Source organism: Cavia porcellus, unplaced genomic scaffold (genome assembly GCF_034190915.1).
Source record: "Cavia porcellus strain 051 isolate PalLab524CR breed Dunkin Hartley unplaced genomic scaffold, mCavPor4.1 scaffold_19, whole genome shotgun sequence".
Taxonomy (NCBI): domain Eukaryota; kingdom Metazoa; phylum Chordata; class Mammalia; order Rodentia; family Caviidae; genus Cavia; species Cavia porcellus.
In genome coordinates this window covers 53,801,677-53,825,176 of record NW_026947502.1, presented here as the reverse complement: position 1 = coordinate 53,825,176, position 23,500 = coordinate 53,801,677, and the positions used below count along the sequence as shown (strand labels likewise).

Below are 23,500 nucleotides of genomic sequence, written 5' to 3'. Positions count from 1 at the left end.
AAAGGTGAGGGCAGAATAAAAGGAACCCTAAAGAATCCTTCAGGAGTCCAGGGTCAGTGGTAGTAAGGCTGCCATCTCTCCATGCTTAAAAGCATGAGAAAATCCAAGTGAAGTGTAACTTCAAGTGGCTCCAAAGGAATAAATACCTTGATCTTATTCTCTTCCCTTTCCCTCTGACCTCCTGCTTGGTACCACCACTGATAGTCCTCAACCAGAGGGTGTGGGAGATCTCTGATGTAGCCCAAGCAGATGAGCCCTCTGCCACCCTAAGCAGGTCAGGGAGGGGGATAAGGAAGGGCTCCAGCCCAGCTATCCACACCTCCAGAGATGGTTTCCTTATTTGGCTCTCTCTAAACCACTCTGAGTGTTCCATCTGTTTCTTGCTATTTTGGGCCTAAAAAAAATAAACACATTTTGTAAACTGGGGAAGAACTGCTGAATATAGAAAAAGCTATTATTGTGCTGTTGTCACCATCTTCTGTTGGGCTGGAAGTAGAGGTTTGGACTTCACACAGGATTCTGAGCCTATGCAGTCATTCCCTCCCCTGGACCCCACATAGCAATATGAAGAAAACCATGGTCTCCTCTTTGCTGGTCCTTTACCTGCTCAGGCCTAGTTGATTCTAAGTCCTGTGCCCTTCAATGTCCTTGCAGACTTGTCCGTGTTGACCTATGATACCTCTGCTCTGATCTCTGTGCTCCACTGAATACCAAAGTTCTTGAGGTCTTTCCACTTCTCAGCAAATAGCCTACGGTGTTGTGACTCTGTGCCTCTTGTTACTTGTGTCTGCCTGGAATATTTCCCAGTCACTTCCTTGTCTGATTAACTTCGCTGTCCTAAGAGCACTGATATAATGAGATCACTGATACAATTGCAGATGAGGAAACTGAGGTTCAGAGAGCCTAGCTAGCTTCCTTCAAATCACAGAGCTAGTAAATGACAGACCTGAGATGGGAACTCATGTTCTTCTAACTTAACTGCTTGGGCTTCTCCCATCAGATACATACTCTCCCTTGAAGGGCCTTCAGAAGGGTTAGAATTTGGGAGGGAAGAGCAAACAGAGACTGAAATTTCAGCTACAATGTCTGGCGTGGCTCTGAGCTTGTCCCTGACTATTGTGCCTGGGACACATTCAAAGCCCACATGAAAAAGGCACATAAATTCCCAGCCAGGGCCTCTGGGGTTGCTCCTTTTTGAGTAAGGCCCACAGAATCGTGCCCTGAAGGGTGAGGCCCATAAAGATGTAAGCAATTCAGCTAAGCAACTCCTCAAGATCAGCTGGATAAAGCTAGGGTGAGATGTGGGTGGGATAGGAAATGTAGTGATTCGGGGATTACTACAGTCCAGAAAAACTTGCAAAAGCCCCCAAATATTCAGAGGCTTGTATTGCTATTCAGACTTGTGTCAAGAAGAGAAGCTAAGAATGCCTTTGGCTGTATAGTAACGGTGTGAAATTGAAGTGCTTCAGGCTAAATCGTACCCCTCCTCTGCCGCTGCGTTATGTACTGCATTTCTGTATCTTTATTTCTCTGTCCTATGTCACATGTGCATGTGTACATAGGTCAAGTACATGCCCTAGTCTTGTCCAGCCCCAAGGTTAACTTGGGGAGCAGCCTGGCAAGTGGGGTGAGCCTGGAATTGAGGTGTAGTGCTGCTTGAAGAATATGAGGCAGGTTAGAAACCTCTCAGGACTCCCGTTTTATTACCATTAATGTGAGGCTACCGGAACTCTCCTCAGAAGGCTGTGAGTGAGAGCTAATTTTCACCAGTTGCCTATTCTCAATATCTGGCATGCAGTAGATATTCAGTAAATAACGCTTCATCATTTTTTCATCTTCAGATTCTGTCAGCAGCATAAACAGTTCAGTGTCTAATCCCAGCTGAGAGAGAACTGCTTAAATATTTATAAAACCTGAAATAATTCTGATAGAATTTTTTCACTGAAAATGTACTAAGGCTGAAGCTGCCATCCATGGTGCTCAGTGGGGACTGGGCTGGATAAGAGCGGACACTTTGGGATTTGGAATGCAGTTCTTGTTGGTTTCCTTCCTTTCATGATGAAATCAGCATCTCCTTGCTCTTCTTTGCGGGCCCCAGACACGTTATTATTTTGGTTCCTTGGTTCAAATGCAGCTTTCCTTTCATTTGCCTTTGGGTTTTGCCTCTGTGGTTTGTATAGTTCCTCCTCTCCATCTGGTGATCTTGGTTGACACACACCAACATTTTCTCTGCTTTTGCAGCTCCATCAAAGCCTGTGACCTCAGGGAACCTTGAGGAAACCAGGCTTGAACTCAGTGCCAGAAAACTCCATCTGTCCAGGAGGGTGGGTGGTGCTTTGATCTGCATCTGGGAGACCCTCCAGGACCTGAGTGCCTCAAAAGCTGATTATTTTTCTTGCTCATTACTTATCCGATAATCTTCTCTTTCATGGGGCTTTCTTTGGTAGCAGAGATGAGAAATGGGCCCCCAGTAGGCTTCTCCCATTCTACCCTTTAGGGTCCCAATGCAAGGACCACAAACCCCAAATCCTGTAAGGGTCTCACAAGTAACAAGAAGGGCAGTTTATATTTGGGAACAATGGGGAGCTCTTTTGTTATGCTTTGAATCTGGAATGACCCAGAGGCCTCATGTGCTCAGAGGTGGGGCTTTTGGAGGTGACTGACTGGATCAGTGGGGTGCTATATCCTTCACTAGCTTAGTCCGCTGATGAACCCATAGCTGAATGTGCAGTTAGGAGTGGATCTGGATGGAAGAGTTAGAAGAGATGGGTCACTGGAGATGTGACCCAGAGAGTGTATGTGCTTCCCTGACTCCTCTCTTCTGCTTTTGCTTCCTAGAAGCCACGATGTGAACAGTTTTCTTCTGTGTCAAGTCCTTCCACCATGCCATTTCTGCATTTGTGCCTGTCAATTGTGGACTGAAACTTCTGAAATTTTAAGCCAATCTAAGCCTCTCTTCCTTTACTTTGTGCGTGTTGTATAACATGTCTCAAGAATAAGACAGTGAATAAGACACCCTTCTGTGTCCAAAAGTATCATATCCACAAGTGAAAACAAAAATCAGCAAATCAGCCAGCCCACCAGTCCCAGTCTCAGCTAGTTGAAGAAGTTTATCTCAGTGTCAGTGTCTGTAACCTTTGTTTTAAGGAGTTTCATAGCTTGATGAGTTCTGTTTGCAAATCTGTTACTGGAAAGATAGTTATATTGGTCCAGCCTGTGAGACAAACCATGTGGCATCCTAAACAATTCCAGTTTGCATGGCTCAGCTAAGGGGGTACAGCACTCCAACACCACCACAGGCCACTAAGGTTTAATGTTGCAATAAATGCACCACGGCTGCTGATACACAGCCGTTTAATAGAAGGACTGTAGAGAGGCTCATCAGGCCCGAGGATCCGTGGTGATAATGACCATCTTGCCCATTACTTTCTGTTTTCGGTGAGCTCACAGTTCTGCAACGATGATTCTATCCTTCAAGGCTTTCAAGGTCGCAGAGCAGAGGGATGCTCCTTGTGAGGTCCCACGATGCTAGGTTTGCCTTGAGAATCTCACATGCTAGCCTTTAGACACCCAAAGGCACCTTTCAGCTCCCTTTTGAGTGATTGTCTCTTAGAGCTTTCAGGTAAATTCAGCTGTTCAAGTACTTTTAAAAAATTTCACATCTTTTAAATCAGCTTCATTGTTGGGCTTTATTAATTCTAACTCCCAAAGAAATTTAGAACTTATCTCGTCTCCATCTCCTTTGCCACCATTCTAGACCTCTTCACTTGGATCTTACCTGAGCTATTTTCAGATCTCTGATCTGCTCTGGTTTTGTGACCTTCCTATCCACATTCTACCAGCAGCTGATGGATTATGTTATGCTTAAAAATCTCTCAAGGCTCCCATTCCACTTCAAGCTTCATCACAGTGCAGCAGAATTTCCAACCACACTCCTTGCCACTTTCCCTTCACTGCTGTTGTGGATAAATAGGGTCCCATTGAAATTTCTATCCATCTGGAACGTCACCACGTGACCTTATTTGGAAATGACATCTTTGCAAATGTGTTCAAATTAAGATGAAGTCATATCGGATGAGGGCGGGCCCTAAATCTGATCCCTCAAAGGAAGGGACACGTGTCCTCATAAGAAGTGCCATGGAAGGACAGAGGCAGAGAGCAGAATGATTGGGCCATAAGCCAAGGAAGAATCTGGGCTGCAAGAAGCCCAAAAAGGCAAAATAAAATTATGTGATAAACGCTTTGGAGGGAACCTCAGCTTCCCAGCACCATGATTTCAGACTCATGGGTTGCTTTCATGGGGTGTCTTTCAGGAATTATATAATAAGATTAATCAGTTTTATGTGAAAAGAACATTTTTGAGAACCTACTAAATGCTAGGCAATGTATTAATAATATACACCCATCCCTCACACCCAGATATAGGTGGTGTATTTATCTATATCCATCATACATATTCATGTGTTTATATATATATAATTTCAGTTTTACATGTTATTATTTTTAGCTGGGGTAAAATATATCTAAGATACAATTTATACCTGAGCCACTAGGTCAGTGGTGTACAGTGCACCGAACTCTTCTGCAGCCGTCACCACCATCCTAGGACTTTTTCCATCTTGCAGAACTGGAAGTTTTTTTGTGTTCGTGAAACAATCACTCTTTTTTCCTTCCCTTAGATCCTGATAACTACTATTCTACTCTGATTCCCTGGTTTTGCGTACTTTAGATATCTCACAACATCATACAGTACTTGTACTTTTTAAAAATGACCAGCTTATTCAATTAAAATAAGCTTTTTATTTATGGTAGTATGTGTTAAGATTTTTTTTCTTTTGTTAGGCTAGATAATATCCCATAATGTATATATCACATTTCATATATCGGTGCATTCAAATCTATCTATCTATCTATCTATCTATCTATCTATCTATGTATATCTATATCTATATATCTTTGAGAACCTTCTCTCAATTATTTGATATACACCCAGAGTGGATACACAAAATATATACATATGCACACACAGAACATACATATACATCTGCATCAATTATAAATACCTATATCTATATAAACGTGCATGCATATGGCGTTTAAAAATTCCCATCTGGGCTTACAATGGAGAGCTCATATACAGCTAACTGCTGAAACACTGCAGGCCAAGGGAGGCCATGTCTAGCATCACAGTTGCAGGCTGGGGTGCCTGGCACCTGGTAACAGGCACAATCTTTATTCTCATGTTCTCACACAAGGACAGGGGCATTCTCCCAGAACTTGCGGTCAATGTGAGCAGGTATGCACCATGCTGATCGTTCCTTCCTATTGGCCAGCTTGGGCTTACCTCATTGTCTCGGTCTTTTTCCAGGAAGTGGCGGGCCACGTGGCTGGGTAAGATATTCCGGAGCATGTTCTCATTGTGTTCCCTCAGCTCCTTCATCTCATTGATCTCCTCCTTGGCTTGCACTCGCCAAAGGAAGTCCAGACGGGCTGTGTACTCTAGCTGCAGTTTGCAGGGGACAAACAGAAGCAGCAGATGAGTTTGCGAGCCTGTGCTCTGGGCTTTCACTGGGAGGTGGGGAAGACTCCTGAATGCTGCACAAATGGGACAGCCAGAACTGAGGACGCTGAGAGGAACCTGCCTGAAGCCAAGTGACCAGAGCCTGACTAGATCTTGCAGAAATGTGTGGCTCCCCTGCCTGGCATTACTATTCTGGTGATTTTACATCAGTGCATGAAAGCATCCAGTAATGCCCGTGTCTTCTAGAGAAAGGATTCTGTGGCCAGAGATGCTTTTACGTATTCAATATTATGCCTTTACTTTTAGGTCTTGAAAATTTTCATACCTGCCCCTACCTCAAATTCACATGCTGAAGCCCTAGGTCCTGATATGATTTTATTTGGAGATAAGACGCTTGAAAGATAATTGAGTTCACACTCGACCTTAGCTAAAAGGCTGAGGAGCAGTAAATGATGTCCTGAGGGTGAGCCTTTGGGAGGAGGTTACTGCTGTTACTACAATAGACTCGCGAGAGCCTGCTTTCTCTCTCCATGTGCACAATGAAAAAGCCCAGGTGCAGACATAGCAAGGTGACCATCTGCAAGCCAGAAAGAGAACCTTCATCAAAATTCAAACCCTTTTAGACTTTCCAGCCTCTGAAACTGTGAGAAAAATAAATTTCTATTATTTAAGACATCCAGTTCAAGGTGTTTTGTTAAGGTAGCCTCAACTAACTTGTACATTTCCCATGTAGCAATCTTTCTGGCATAGAACAGGTATTCAACAAATATTTGTTGATTCAACAAAGAAATCAGAATAATAAAACTAATGACCAATGAGATAAATGCAAATTAAAACAATGTTGAGATTCCATCTCACTTCAGAAAGAATGGCCAAGATAGAGAAATCAACCAATAACAAATGCTCAAGGGGCTGTGGGGAAAAAGGAACTCTTCTCCATTGTTGGAGGGACTACAGTCTGGTGCAACCACTGTGGAAATCAGTGTGGAGGTTCCTCAAAAATATAGAATTAGAGTACCCATTTGAACCAGCTATCCTGCTTCTGGGCACTTTCCCAGGAAAACTGCAAACACCATACCACAGTGATTTATGTGCCTATGTTTATAGCGGTGCAATTTGTAATCGCCAAATCTTGGAAACAACCCAAGTACCCATCAACTGAGGAATGGATAAAAACAATATGGTGGTTTTATACAATGGAGTACTACTCAGCTATAAAGAAGGATTGCATTGAAGCTTTTATAGGTAAATGAATGAGACTTGAGATAATACTCAGACTCACATGGGTAAGTACCATATTGTCTCCCTAGTGTAAGAAACTGAAAGAAGAAATAGGATTGAAAATCTACAATAGATATTGTGAAAGGGTAAGAAACTGCTCAAAGGAGAAAAGGAAGGGAAAATAAAAAAGATAAAAATTGTTTATATATACATAAAATAGCTAAAATGACTATACTACTAATTCTATTAGTTCTTGGAAAAGAACAGTTAATACTCTATGATTAGATCAATTTGCATGTCTGTATCTGATAATCTAAGCAGCTCAATTTGAAGGTAACAATATGCAACATTACAGCCATTGTTAAATTTCTATCATCTTGTTTTGAAAATGCATATTGAATAGTTTTGGGCTTTTTGTTGTTCTTATAATTGTTGTTTGTATGTCTTTAGTTTCTTGTTTTTATTTCTGTGTTTTTCTTCCTCTTTAAAATAAAAAAAAATTTAAAAAAGGAATAATAAAACTATCTAATTGTCAGGTGGGTCTTATTATGTGCCAGGGTCTGTTCTAAGCCTTCAATCAAGACAACAAACAGTAGGAAGACTTTCTTTTCAATTCTTACTTCACTGATGATAAAACCAAAGCAAACATGAGTGAGTAACTTGACCAAGACTACACATGAGTTAGTGCTGAAGCCAGAACATAGCTGGACACCAGATTCTGGGGCCTTGATCACCAGGCAATAATCAAGAAATCAATGAATTAGTAATAGAAGGACCACAGACTTAGTGTCAGACCGGTAGGGCTTAGAGGTCTGGTTCCCATTTGTACAAACTATTCCCTTACTGGTTAGCGGGACTTTGTTTCCCTTTGCTTCTTCATCTCTGCATTTGAGGAGAATGTCAGGGACCACCAGGAGGGGGACAGGAAGTAATTAAGCAGTGATAGACAAAAGGCTCACAGCACACAGGACTTGCCTGTCACCTGCGTTTCCCTTTGCAGTGGTGCTAGTCACTTTGCTCTCCAGAGTAGACTACAAACCATGTTTACTATTTTATAAGGGATATCTTTATTTCAAAGTCTTTCACCTTTAAAACAAACAGGGCCACTGCATTAGGGATCCCTCCTGGAAATCCAGGAGCTGTTCTCCTGCTTATTTCCAACAAAGTTTTCCTAATCTCCTCATTAGGGTCATGACTTCATTTGTGGAACCATGGAACCATGGAACCATGGTAATATTTTGGGATCTGAAATTAACAGGAAGTCATTCCTCGATGGGGAGTTTTATTGTCCTTTTCTCTTTGCAACATGTTCTTGTTAACTGTGATTCCATTTAGGAGCCAGAGATTTGTGCTCTGTCTCTTATTTACTTATTTATTTATTCATGACAACTTTATAGCCTATGTCTCTTCTGCCATTTGCCTGGTGGTGGAGTAGATTGGGGGAACAGCATGCCTCAGGTAGAACATAGCAATTCCTTGGTCAAGTGAAAGAAATACGCATGGCTGTTCTTCTTAAGTCTGGAAGGACAGGTTTCCCTGGGACATCTAGCCTGATCCCTTCCCCCACTCCATGCATATGAAGAGGAAATTTGAACCTGCTCTGCTTGAGTGATTGTTATGCAATTATACTTTAGCAGTTAGGGATGCCTAAATACTGCACAGCCCAGGCAATGTCAGCACCATGATTAAAGAGTAGGCATTAATAACCTGTAAAGTACATCTGTAAAGAAGTACATTCTACTTACATGCCATTGTGATTATAGAAGATGCTTAAATGATAACAAATTAGGTAAGAGTTTCTCTATGTCATTTAACATTTTGTAATTAGATAAAAAGTATCTGATTAGAAAGTTATTTTATACCAAAGTGGAAATTTAGATGTATTTCAGAGATAAAGTCACCATGATTTTCATGCTAAAATGCTATGTTGACTTTAATCTCAAATCTTCTCTGTAAAACTTTGTCAGTGTTCTATAAAAGTTGGTTTTCTAAGATGACCATGACTGGTAAAAAATTAACAGTTTTCTGGTAGTGCTTTATATTTGAAGGTGCTTGATATCTAGATAAGATAGTTCGACTTACTGCCCCTATTGCAATGCTGATGTGATCTATGTTCTGGGTGTTACAACTGAGGACTGGAGACCAAAACTGAGAAGGACAGCAAAGAGGACAGTCTATATTTTGGCCCTGGCCCTTTAGGGTCAACAAACAAAGGGGCCAGGGATGTAGCTCAGAGGCGTAAGTGTCTGGCAAGTATGAGTTCAATCCCTGGTACCAAAAAAAAAAAAAAAAAAAAAAAAAAAAAAAAAAAGTAAACAAAGAACCACGGTGGGAGGGGACCTTTCTAGAACCTTCCCTACAACTCTGGTGAGTCATAAAACCTCTTAATCAGGGGGGTTGTTAGATCCTAGAGAACAGAGGTCAACCAGTATACACTGTGATGAAAGGAGTGTCCCTAAAGAGACAACTGTCTCCCACGCCTCTTCAGGAAGTCACCTGGTCAAGCAAGACTGTGACCCATCCTAGAAAATGGTACTGATAGACGAGCTAAGTGGCTCTGTATATGATTCTAAAAGTAATGCCTGAGGAGCCTTAACCATCTCTGATATAGGTATGGCAGGAGGTTAATATAGGTATGGAGAGAGATTAACACAGGTCTCACTTTAGATTGGTCTTAAATGCCCAGCAGAAAAGTATAACCAAAGCTATCTAAAAATAGCAGTATTATAAGCCAGAAATAGAAAGAGGCATCCAATCACTACACTGATACCTGGCAGCGGTCTCCAGCTATACCTGTAGTTAACCACTATTAGGATTTAATGAGACTAAAAGCTACAGTAACAGCTATGGAAACTCAACAAGAGTCTTTAAATTCCTTGGCTAAAATTGTCTTTCAAAACTGTAGCACTCTCCATCCTCTAACAGTTACTACTGAGGGACTTGTGCACTAATCAGTCAAACTTGTTGTCTTTAGATAAATAATTCACATCATGTGAAATAAGATCTTAAAACAATAAAATAAACAACAGACTTACAAATAACTCAATAAATAGCCAAGTCTAGAACCCAGTTGGTCACAATTCCTATTTCTAGTCTCTTAAACTCCTTAACTCCTCCTGCTGTCTATCTTTTCATTCCGGTTCTTTTGTTTGGGCCATGTGTTCTTAGTCTTCTGGTTAAATCTGTTTTTTCTTGCCTAGGGGCTGTCAAACTCTAAATGGTTATGCTGATGGGGCCAACCAGGAATGTGCTGTACTCCTGGTACTGCCGACAAGACCAATCTTCTGAAGAGACTCCAACACTTACAACTCTATTCAGGGCCTCTCAGGTTACCTCTCTAGAGGAAGTTCCTGCCTGCCTCTCTCAGCATGAAGCTGCTAGGTTCCCTCTTTGCCCATTCTCCCTTAATAGCAGCAAAGGATACTTCTTAGGGTAGGGGAAAATGTGGAGGGTATTTATTTAGTTGGCTTATGAGTAAGGCAGTTAGCTAGTGGAAGGACCTGTGATAGAGTGGGGAGACTAGGTTTACTGATAAAATTTAAGAATAGATAGTTAGGGCTTTGGTCCTCATGACTGAATTTCCTTAGGCAGGTGGAGAACACTATACTCCTGCCTCAGATCCTGAAGGCAGGTCAGCCAGTCCCCAGCAAGGTCCTGAATTTCAAGGAAATTCTAAGGCAGACTCACCAGTTCCTTCTGAGATCCTGGCTTACTGTAAATCCCGTGTGAAAGAACTGTGCTAGAGAGCCAGAGCTTTGGCGGGTAATTTTAAATCCACCTTTGATAGGTGACTACTAAGCAAGAACAATTCTTGTACCCTACTTGTCTATAAGTAATCAAAGTTAGAGGCCACGTGGCCATCCCATTCAAGATCCCTTAGAAATTCATAGCGATTCTCCTTATTTCCAATAAAACTTCCCTACCCTCAAAAAACAAAAAACAAAAACAAAAACAAACAAAAAAAAAAAAAAAAAAAAAAAAAGAACAACATGCTGCCCTGTTTAACACTTGGTTAGATGTCCCAAATTCAAGGGCTTAAAATACTCAGCAAGTTTGTTTTTTTACTTTTTGTCTTATTTAAAGTCTTGGTAGACAGCAAAAATATGAAATGACACAGGCACAAGGTTACTCACTCAGCAGCATTTACAGCAGCAAAGGCTGCAAATAATCCAAATGCTTCTTTTGTTTTCTGAACAGACTACAGCACCTGTGCACAGCAGAATGTGATGTAGCTATGAAAAGAAGTGAAGAACATTTGCCTATACTTCGATGGGATACACTCTGAGGGGGGAAAATTGTGTGTAGGTTGTCATCACTTATTCAAGAGCGAATTCTCTCTCCCCACACATATGTATGTCTTAATTTGTAATAAAGAGCAAAATAGAAGATAAGTAAGTAGGAAGTGTGTCTTTTTCAAATGCATAGGGTTACAAAGATGACGGGAGGGAGGCAGAAGGGCAGGGAAAGGAGATGGAAAAAAACAGAATTAAAGACAAAAATGAAAATGGAGTTTTTGCAAATAGCAAGGGGGCCAAGAAGTGGAGGAAGCAGGGAGGTGGAGGTAGAAGAGGAGATAAAAAGATAATTAAGATGTGTTATATACATGCATCAAGCCTTCATGGTAAATGCAATCATTATGTACTGTAAACATGGACTAATAGAAAAATCAAAGAATAAACCACAAGATACGGTTATCCAGGAGGCAGGGCAGGGCGGGGCAGGAAGTACAGTGGAAGATTAGGAGAGACTTTGAGATTTTATTTTATTATGTCTTGTTTTGAGTAAAGTTGACATTAGAATTAAGGAAATATTTTTTACTTAACTATAAAGCTAAATAAATTTAACATTTCCCTGTAAAAACAGAAGAAAACAAGGTATAAGTGAAAGCAACAGGGGATAAATATGAGTTTATGTGGAACTGGGGCAGGGATAATGGGGAAAAATGATCAAAGTGTACGTCTGAACCTGCCAAAATAGCAGCCATTAATTTGTACAACAAATAAAAAAGAAGTGAAAAGAAAATTAAAAACAAAAACAAAGATAAAAGCAGTGAGCCTACCTGTCTAAGTACATAGGAAATATACACATGCTAAGTGACATATTTTTTTTTAACTGGGAGCTCATGCCCTTATCTTACCAGGCAGGCACTGTGCCCTTGAGTCATATCCTTGGCCTGCTCCATGACTTTTTAAAAACCACTTGCATGACACATTCCTAGATACCCTAGGGGTACAACTTTAACGGTCTGTAACAATCACACTGTAGGTGTAATATTTGTATTATTATTCTTAGATTATTATGTGTGAGTTAATGATAAAGCAGATAAGCAGCTGTGTTGACACTGAAAACTAGAATTTTGGGGAAGAGAAAGAGGAGCTGCAAAAATAAAACTGATGAGGTTAAAAAAGCTTATGTTCCCAGTAAGAAACGGGGCTTTTACTATGAACTCAGAGCTACACTGTCTAGCTTCCCCCAATGACACTAAAGCATTAAAACAACGATAAGTTCATAGCAACAAGCACTCTCAGCTTTTGGAGTTTGGTTTTTAAAATCAATTCCTGTAAAAGAATCCCTACTCACTCCAGAGACAGCCAAATTTTAGGGAAGAAAATTTATAATCCAGAACTTTTAAATAAATATCATAAGTAAGGAATCTTTCCAAGACTACAGGGCCGTGTTTAAAGGACCCAAAAGCCAGCTTGAATAAGTTTCCCATTGTCAAAGATATGAGACATTGGGCTTTAATAGCAATTGTACCAGGGAGAAATTAAGGAAATATGTTAAAAGGTGTGAATATATGATAATAGTTAAAAAAAACCCCTCAAAATCTCACCTATTACCTAAGAGTGATGCTAAGGAACACATTTACTGGGAAACCTTTAGGAAACAAATTTATGGGGAAAGAATTCAACCTTTGTGTTGCTTTATGAGTTGTGTTTCCAGGTAACAAACAGTTTGTGAGGAGATGGTCGTTTGATACCAGATTCAACAGGTTGTGATTTGTTGAGAGGCAAGACAGTATTTTCTTGTCCATAAATACTTCCAAATGAAAAATGGTTCAAATGTGTGCTTGGTGGAAACACAAAGTAACTGTTTATTTCTCTCCTGTTGAAGTACCTTCCTCTAACTGAAGTCAAATCAGAAGCAGGAGGGAGGAAACCTGGAAGGCTGGAGTTGACCTAAGTAGGGATTTTCCAGTCAGGAGACAGGAAGGAGCAGCTGTCAGACGGGTGTTGCTGAGAGCCCTGCCTAGGGCATGGCTGTAGAGAGTTGCTGAGTCTCAGCACTGGCCTGTCTTTGAACAAAGAAGTTCCATGAAGGCAGGGACTCCTCACTGTCACCCTCCACAAAGGAAAGTTTCCTCCTCAGTTCAGGAAAGATCTACCACACCTACTATGTCCTGGGTGCCAGACCTGGGAAGATGAAGGACACTCAGTCTCTGACTTTGATTTACTGATACGCGGGTAGTGGCTGGGAGGCACCAAAGAGAAAAATGTCTTCCACACAGGGTGAAGACATGGAGAGAAAAGCAAACTGTACCAAAGCCAGGCACTGATATTTTAGAAGTTAAAATTCTCTAGTCTTTGCTCGATGTATCAATTAAATTAGAGTGCACTCTCTGTCCTGATTTTCCTCAAACCACCGAGGACCTGGCCATATGAAGACTCCTGTAACACCTGTTGTAGCTACGCTTAGTGTCTAATGGTGGCCAATGCTGACTGAGCTGTCCACAGTGCCAGGTGCTATTTCGACATTTCATAGTGCAGTAAAATGGAGGTAGCTTCCTAAGTTCTCGCACACAGAGCCTGGCTTTGAACCACGGCTTTCTGACTGCAAGCTGTGACTTCTACAGAGTATGCACAGCAACTTCCTCAGATCTACAACTCTGACAGATACATAGTATTTTCCCTTTACAGGTAGATAACAGCTATGGGAGGCTTTCTCAAGGTCACTTATTCTCTAAGCTGCATTGCTGAGATGCAAGAAATAGTACTGAGCTCCAAGGCCCGGGATTTTTCTTCTGAACCATGCAGTCCCTAGAGCCTGTTTCCAAGAGGCCCAGAAGTAGGTGAGTGCAAACTGGACTTAATTAAACTCTGTCCCTATGCACAGATGCAACTTCCTTTGCCATAAATGGAGACATCCTGGCAAAGCCCACGTCTTCAGGGCTGTGCATGAAGCAGGCACAAGGTGGGAGGCGTCCGACTGTTTGTTCTCCCTGTCCAGCATTTAGGGTGTTCACCTGTCTCAGAGGAGGAGGAAGTGTTTGGCGTATCATTGCCACAAATTTGCAAAGTGAAATCTCCCCATCATTCAGTTATATAACTGCCTTCATCACTCTAGAGAGGTATAATTACACATACTCCCACTGGATGCTCTTGCATATCAAGCGTCAATGGGCATCATTCAGACCTTATAAAAAATAGAGGGCCTGACTCACACAGGGGAACTGATGGAAGCAGGGAGTAGGCCCAGGAGTGGGCAGACCTGATCCAAAATGAACAGGGTCCTCCTGGAGGCTACAGATAGAAGACTCCTGAGGTGATGCAACCCTGCACAAAGCCGACTGTAATCCAGGGAGGCAGAGACAGGACAGGGTGGAGCCAGAACTCGGGGCATTTGGATTCCTATTCAGTTTGGCCTTTGTTGGTTTTGGGACCCAAGAGGTCATGCATCTTGCTCCAGTGTTGCACAAAGTAGATGCCTATGCCTTCCCTGTTCACATCATCAACTGATTTCCAAAGGAAAACATTAAATAAGAGTTACCAAAAATATATTGCAGTTGTGTTCTAATATAATATAAGAACAACTCTATAAAGTAGGATCTGCTATTAGTATATCCATTTTCTAGGTGAGGAAATGGAGGCTCAGAACGTTAAGTACACTGCTAAAGGTTATATTTCCACTAGGTGACAGGGTTGGGGTTTGAATATCATCTGCCTGATTCTAAAGACTGTCACTGTAACTGCTACAGTATGAGATGTTACATACAGTTGTGTAATTGAAGAGCTCATTGAAATAAAGATTTTAGTTGTCACCAATTAGAGTGCCTCACAGAACACTTACATACTTTTTACCTTACAAGTGATCTTAACACAATTATATTATCTGTTTTCTCAGGACAAATAGAGACAAATATACTGGATCACAGTGTCCCGAAGGGTACTAGTTGAGGAAGGGGACACTGCCAGAACACAAAGTAATTCCTAAAGGGGACAAAGGAGACACAAGCATCCTTATTATTATGGAATGAGGACCTTACCCCAAAAGTGTTTTCTCAGCTCTTTCTGGGGATTTCCCACTTGTTAAGCTTTAAACCTGTGTGCTTGTGATCAAGTGAGTGTGTTTCTGTAGTATTACCTTGTCTAGTTCTGAATTCATAGCTCTCAAATGGGCTATAATTTGCACATCAAACTAGAGTTTTCCCCTATAAATAGAAGCCATTCAGACTTAGAAGATAGGGCACTTGTCTTCAGAGATGCCTAAAAAATTGAAATGCGGGAATCCTGGAAATGGTGATAACTCTGACATTTGGCTTTCTCTTTCAACATAAATTCAGGTGATGAATTTATGAAAACGAATCACAGTTAGTCTGCAGGATTGGACTCCCTGAGGCCCTGGAAGCAATGTCTTTATTTAGCTCCTGTCTGGGGAAGTAGAAAGGGTGGATTTTGGAGACAGATCTGGATTTGAATTCTAGTTCTACCACTCACGGAACTAGTTAAGTAGGCTTCCTTTTCATCTGTTAAATGGGAATGTCAGTAGCTCCAGTCCAGATTGTTGCCAATATTAAATGAGGTAGTGGAGGGAAAGTGCTAGGCACACAGTGAGACTTTCATTAACTCTTTCCCCATCTCTTTCACTTGCAAGATTTTATGTCATCTTTTATGGACATTTCCCCATCCCTCTTTACTACCCATAACTTCATGCATATATCTCTAAACTTTTGAAAATTTTGGCTGCTTCATCCCTGGTTTCCCAGGGTTTGTTATCTCCTTGTTTCCATGGTGATTTCCCAGAAATACACTTCTATTTATGCTCTGGCTGACAGTCATTTTGACTTGCTTTCCTCCTTTTGCAGGTTACACATTTTGAAGTGCACATGGACCCAAGGATGGTGAAGTAGAATCCAGAGCAGAGCAGTGAGACTGGCAGAGCCTAGTCTGTGCTGAGAGTGAAAATATCTCCCAGGGATGATTACTAATGGGCAAGAATGTTCCACACATACCACTTTTGCTCTATCTAGGAGCCACTCTGCTCCAAAGACCATGACAGGAATATAGGTTTGTACAGTTATAGCGCATTAAAGATCCTCATAATGACTGAGCTCAGAACAGAATCAATTCAGTAGGTGCTCTATATAATCAGGACAAATTCATCGGGGACTGCTTCCTATTTGCACACCTACACACAGGCAAGGCAGCACATCAAGTGCTGTGCACCAGAATCTCAAATGATTCCTCAAAACAGCCCCATTTATCACTATTTTACTTTAGGGGTAAGGAAACCGAGATTCAGTAGACAAGTAACTTGCCCAAGGCCACACACACCTGAGAAGAACTGTAATGAAATCCTGGTTAAGCTGCTTCTCCAACATATTTACCTCTAAGGCACACACCTGCTCTAGAAACATTTTTATGGGAAGGATAAATTTACTTTTTCATTAGGCACTTTGTCTTATGTCTTAGTCTCTGCCCTCTCCTTTCTTTCTCTGTTTTTCCTCTGTTTGTCTGTATCTTTCTTTGGTTTTGTTTTGAATTTTGAGACAGAGTCTTGTTATGTAATCTTGGCTGGTCCTGAATTTGTGATTCTCCTGCCTCAGCCTCCTGAGTTCTGGGATTATAGGAGTGCAGTCACCACACCCAAGTATATTATTTAGTCTTTATTAGGAATTGAATCATTAAGAATCACAACTTGATGCAAATGGTTAATAGTTATTTGCTGAAATAAAACAGGAGACGCCTTACATGAAGTTTTAAAACAACAAGAAGTGCCATGATGCCACATGTGGCTGGAACAACATGCTCTATTACCTGCTGTCCGTGGTAGAACACAGCCAGGAGGAACATGGCCATCAGCAGTAGAGATGCTTCTTTTGTCCCCAGGAAATCCCTGTGGGAAGAAGGTAAATGGTGGCGTAGTTATGAATGAGAGACTTAGGAAGGAGTAGGTAAGAAGAAATAAGTATTTTCTGAGCCCCTCCCAAGTGATGGGATGCTCTGGGGGCACATGCATGGGCTACTTCGGAAATCAGGTGATCACTGAATGTGTGAGGTCATCTGGGACCTATCTGATAAAAGAGATTGTAGAGTCTAGTGTCTGAACAACATACTCACACTAATAGTACCTTCTATTTGCAGAACACTTTTCTCAAGATTTCATCACAAAAACTCGTGTGAAGGCAAAAAATCCCCTTTGTCCCCACATTTTACATATTACTCTAAGAGACCAGAATGCCAAACTTGTTATGTGGCAGTCTTTATGAGATGTGCTTTCATGTTTAGATTCCTGTGTCAAATCTGTGATTCAGATGCTGTTTTAATTCTTACATTAATTCTTTTAACCTTTATGTCAGTTCTATTGAGCTGAGGACTGTGGTTGCATCTATTTAAACTTTTATTTTAAATCTTTTAATAAAGGCTTTGTTCCCTTTGTACCATCTTGTCCAGGAGTGACTCTTCAACACTCACAATCCTGATGGGTCACAAGCTAACCTGTCACTGATGTAGGCTCTCTAGGAGACTAAGCTGGAAGAGCTGGTGGCAAGGTGGTATGAGCTCCACCATGATAGGGATTCAGAAGGTCAGGGAGTCCCTTATTTGATTCTGAATCCATTCTTACTCTATTTTGGTCCCTCATGAGACCTTCTAAGAATGTGTTAGCCCAGGAGGCAACTGTTCTACAGGAAGTAACACCGGGTGCCAAAGGCAAATATGGGTGACATATAGAAATAAGTATCCTACTGACGTGCTTCCTCTGACTGCCATAGCTTGGATCTAGAATGTCCCTGAGGTCTCATGTGTTTGGGAGGTGATAGGATAAGGGGGAGCTTCAGTTGACTTGTTGCTGTGGGGCAGGGGCCTTGTTGGAGGTGTCTTAGTGAGAGTGTGACCTGGAAGCTTGCATTCTTGTCCGTAGCTCTCCTCATCTTTTTAGCTTCTTGACTACCACAGGGGAGCATGTTTCCCTTTGCCATCTTGCCTCCATCTTGGAGACTGCCAAACATAGGCTGAAACTCCTGAAACTGAGGGCCAAAAACAGCAAAACAAAACATAACAAACAAACAACCCAAAATCCCAACCAACCAACCCAACAAACAAAATCCCCCAAAGCTAAATCCCCAGCCCCAAAACAAAACAAAACAAAGCAAAACAAAACAAGAAACTCAACAATTTCTCCTTTAAACTGTAGATGTTGGGTATTTTGTCCCATTAAAAGAAAGATGAATAAGACAGAGGCTGAAGAAGAGAACAGAAGAAGAAACATCTTTCTGCATGCTGTGATTCGCCTTACATCACCGAGTGTTGTAGACCTCATCTCTCTGTCACTGAGAAGTGATGCTTCTCACCAATTTCACTTAGTTGCTTGATCCAAAAGCAGAAATAAGCTGGGAGTCAGTTGTCAACAAAATCTTATCAATCCATAGCCAAATCCTGCCCGCTGTATGAGCAAAATACATCTCCGTTTCCCTGAATGCTCATCATATACACTTTAGTCTCCTACACGACATACACTGCCCAACAGCCAGCTGATCTCCAACAGCTTATTCACATTGGCCTCCATGATCTATTTTCTATAGCGGCCAGAATGCATCCAATCATGCCATTCCCTTGTTCAATGTCCTCCCAACTACAAGTATACACATGCTCAGGGCTCACTTGGAAGTGACTCTGAAGACACAAAGAGATTTGACAGACACGTGGCAGCATCTGGAGGGTGGAGTGGAATGAGCCTCAGTCTGGATGGAAACTGGGAACCTCCTAAGTTCTCCTTGCTCTGATCTTGCTGAACACCAGCTGGTATACCACAGGGTCAGGGGAATGGTGGCCTGAAACCCATTGCCAACACTACCTTCTTATCTAGTTTTATGCTAATAAACACACCAAGCTTACACTGGACCAGGCCTGGTTCAACTCACCAGGGTAGCATAGGGATGTAGGAATGGCAATGTGCCTTCTCATGGGGAGATGCTGCTGATACAGAGACCAAGACGACCAAGAGCTCTGGAGGCTAGGACAAAATTCTAGTCTGAAGACTCCAAGTTCTCTCTGTTTTTCCTTGGAGATAGGACGCTAATAACAGATGAGGCTCATTATTATATTTCTTATCTATAGTCCCACAGAAGCACACAATTATTGAGCATCTCCTGCAGGGTGCAGTGTGGAAAAAGAAACTTTATCTCTGGCCTCAAAATAGCTTCCTAAGAGAAAGGATAAAATGTACAGATAATATTATAATACGATAGACTCCAGGGAATGAATATCCTTGTTGCTATGGAAAGAAAAAATAATTCAGTCTGGGTGTCCAGGTAATACTTAAAAGAAGATAAGACATCAGAGGAGAAGGAAGGATGGGTTCTGTAGGTACAAGATGCACATCTTAGCTGATTTATGAACCTGTAGTGTAGGGATAATAAGTAAATACCATGTATCAGGTTTGAGGCCCCTGAAGACTCAGAAGGAAAAAATATTCAGATCTGTTTCCGGTGACATAGGAGGGCTGAAATAGCAGGTTTACACTATGACCACATATTGTTATTCCTGCAGTTTAGGGGTGAGGATTCATTCCCTCCTTCATTTATTCACCTCTTGCTTGTTTTGAGGGGGGTTAGGCACATTTGAATATTATCCTTTCTTCTCTCTGTCACTTAATTCTCTAGAACCTAAAGGATGTGAACCTCTTGAAAATAGATTAGACCAGGAACTTTGAATTAGTGGTTAATGATTAATATAGGTTCCATTCTCAGCTCTGTTACTAATCCCTCTGATTGTGGACAAGCCACTTGCATCTTTGTGCCTCAGTTTGCCTATCTGTAGATGACAGCAATGACATTTGTCTGCATAATCACCAGGCTTGCGTGGACCACTAGTGGTGGTGTGGTTGGCCCACGTCTTCTGATCACTGCCTTGTAAGTACACAGCATGTGACCTTGCTGGTGGTGTGGTGGTGGTACTTCAGCGACTATTCATTCACACTGCTTAATGTGTGCGGGACATGTCTTACGTTCAGTGCCGTGTGAATCCATGCATCTGTTTCAGAGGTCCACATTTTTTTGTTTTTGGATATTGGAAATTGAACTTTGGACCATGTACTTGCCAGGCAGGCGCTTGTGCCACTGAGCTATAAACCCAGCCCTTGTGAAACTGTTTCAAACTCCTGCTCTGCCTGGAACTTCTGAGATTCTTTACTTTAGGATTCAAGAAACTTATTTTAAACCCAGCAATTTATCTATCATTTGAAACACATTTTCAAGAGAAAACACAAATGCTTCCTGAATAATTTTCAAAGCAGTAATTGCTCAAAAATAAAGACAAGACATAACTAGACAAAACTTAGAAAGAAAAATAAAATAATGAGCAATCTTTGTGTTAAGCTGTATTAAAAAAAAAAGCCAGAGTGTAGACTACAGAATATGCATCGCAAGACAGCCAGGCTGAGAATTGAAAAGGTATTGTGATTTGAATTTGGAAATTTTTATAGTATCTTCTATAAGTCTTTGAGTAAGTTTCAAAGAGAATCACATGGTGAAATTTGTACAATCTTATAATACTTTGCTCGCTATTGAGGGTCAGAGACTTAAAGCTGAGGACATTTTGGACTCATTTATTTGTATTAACAAAATCAGTGAAGTAATGCTGTCATCTTATCCTCACAGAAAAAAAATATTTATTGAAAACATTTGTAGAATAATGAAGTTTTCAGGGCTACAATAACCTTTAAAGATAATCTGCTATATCATAAAATTAACATTCATTTTGAATATAAATCAATAAAGAAGTATTTATACTAATTATAGTAAATTTGAAAACTATAAAACGTTAATAAATAAGAAAATAAAATTATCCTTAATGTTACCATCCAGAAGAAACAATTATTAAAATTCTTGAGTCAACTAGGTACCATTTCCCTTTCTCCCATGCAAAAATATATTTACAAATTTAGGAATGTATTGGTCATACTGTTTTCTAAGCTCCTTTTGCACTTAGTATAGATTATAAAAACACTTCTGTGTAATATGAATACTTCACAACGTGCATTTGGTAGACTATGTGAGATGTACATAATATAACATCTCTCAGGAGCCTTTTATTTTACAGATAGGAGACTAAAGTGTAGAGAGAAGTCACTTTCTCAAGATTACACATTTCCTTTGCGTCACTGCTAGAATGAGAACCAAAACCTCAAGTGCCAAATTCAGAGCTCTCACTAAATTTTGTGAAGCATTTCACTAAACTTTTTAGTTCAGTTATTAGCTTCTATTTGCCTCTGTGAACCCTTAATAAAACATCCCATTTAAATTTCTTTTCTTCTTGTGCCCTGCAAATGACAGGCATTCACTAAGTGCTTATTTTACATTATATCTGTGATAGCCACTTACCATAGACTGCCTGTCTTGTCATATCAACACTTCTACTATTGCAAAAAAGAAACTGCCACTCAGATGGGAAGTAATTTACTCCAGCTCACAGAACTAGTAGATGAGGACAGCTGGCTGTCACACAGATCTCAAAGAGCTTTGTCAGCAGTTATAGTATCTTTCTATATGTGTGTACCGTAATTGCTTGCCCCTATATTCCTGAAATGTGTAATGATGTTTTGTTCATGTGTGAATTTGTGGGTACTAGGCAAATGCCACAGCAGAGGTGTAATGTGTATTGAATAGATAGATGGATGGTTGTGGGGAAGGTATGTGATGTTGGGTAATTTCTATTTGACTTCTACCCTATTAGGTTTGGGTTATCTCTGGACTGTTTGCAGCTCATTTCTATTATGAGCACTCATGTTGATGAAAGCAAGAGACAGAACTGATTCCATAATTTGTGGGAGCCAACTACAAAACAGAAAGGCAGGGGGCTTCTTCAAAACACTAAAACTTGCAGGAGAACATTAAATGAAGCACAGGCACCTTTCTGAGAGTGTAAATGAGCATTGAGATAAGCATGATTTAGCTCAGAAAAACTTTCCTGTGCCACACAGATTCTAGATTCTGCCAGTGACAATTTTCTTTGATCCCTTCCAAGTATTTTCTGTGTGTAATTTTTCTTGATTTTATCATTTCAACTCATTCTCAGGTGCAAAAGCTTCATCTGGCAGCACATTTTATGTCTGCAGTGTGTTTGATTCCTAACACAGTTGCTGCAGCCTTCCATGGATGATTCTGATAATCATGGCCTGTTTGTAGCTTAGAGCCCCCTAAGATGTCTCGTATGCCTCCTGTTTAGTCTCCAGATACCAGAAAGGAGAACAAGCAGAGTCAGGAAAGGAGGCTTCTGGACGCTTATGCATGAGAAATGGGGTAAGGTAGCTGGTTATAGAAATTAGAAAGCAAACTGCACTTCTTGCTTTTGTAAGCATTGTTTTGTGACAATAGGTCTAGAGTAGATTGTGCTGAGCTGAAATTGAAATAATGTCTGAGATGTTTTGCCAGAAGTGGAGGAGTAGCATGAATATTATCATTTTCACTTCCAAACTTCTGTTGTGTACTAGAGAGATCTTCTCCCAGTGCTGTCACTTACAATGTGGGCTAGTTATTACTAAAGCCAGATTGGCTGATGCGCTTGATAAACCTACTGTGCTGCCTTTCTAAATGGACAACGGCCACTAATGAATAAAAGCTAGAGCCAAAACTTAATTCTAGTTACTATAATCATTAATGGATTCCTATATTTTGCTTATATTTAAGAAAGCAACAAGGAAAAGGAGGTTCCAAAATAGTGCCATCTGATGATCAGTTAAAATTTCAGTTAATACAGGCTATGAAAGATAAAGGCATCCACTTCTCTGGAATAAGCTAGAAATCTTGGCTAAATAGAATTGCACTGAGTGTGAAGCGTAATACTTGAGTCCAAAACCAAGTTGTGCTTATGGTATGGGGAGTACATAGTTTAAGGAGAACAGCAACAAAGAAGCAGAGGTTTGAGATGCAAGTTGCCCTGGGAATTAATTGTGTTATGCGACTCCAAATGAACTAACACTCCTCCCAGACACTCACTCGTTTAACGTTTTATCCCACAAATATTTGATTGGATATTTATTGCCACATACTCTTAAGTGCTAAAAACATAAACACGAATAATAATCCTTGTCCTTAAAAGCTTCTGCTGTAATGGACAAGGAGGACATGAAAATTAACGACTGCAACATAGGTAAGTGGCAAGGATAAAAAATTATTCACAGGGGTTAGAAAATAAAGAATGATTAGATGAGGTTTTCCCAAGGAGATGGTACTTGAGTTGAGTCTTGAGAATGGTAGGGTGGGATTTGGGACATGGGTCCACTGTGCAGAAGCTCATTTGGGAAGCAGAATGTGGTTTGCCTTGGCTGGAGTACTGGCTGCACATGGCGACCTGTGGAGTTGTAGGGGGTACGACTGAAGAAGTTACTGTGAGTCACATAAAAGAGAGGTTGGAAATCCATAGTGGACCCAACCTGTAGCTCCTTAGAAGTCATGAGAAGCCTCTGGAGGGTTTTAAGAAAAAACTCTGAGTTGACTAGATGGTTTTGAGATGGGCGAATTGAGAGCACATACTGGCAGGT

At 40.9% G+C, this 23,500-nt stretch overlaps 1 protein-coding gene across 3 annotated transcripts in view; it reads right to left on the bottom strand.

Moving 5' to 3' along the window:
* The window catches only part of Adcy8 (adenylate cyclase 8), a 225,732-nt gene that overhangs the window by 17,034 nt on the left and 185,198 nt on the right, over positions 1-23,500 (bottom strand). For all 3 annotated transcript variants that reach the window (XM_063231066.1, XM_003467348.5, XM_013149932.3), the window contains 2 exons: positions 16,777-16,855; positions 5,345-5,503 (listed from right to left, as the gene is read on the bottom strand). In XM_063231066.1, the coding sequence (XP_063087136.1) occupies positions 5,345-5,503; positions 16,777-16,855 (238 nt within the window). The remainder of the gene's footprint in view (positions 1-5,344; positions 5,504-16,776; positions 16,856-23,500) is intronic.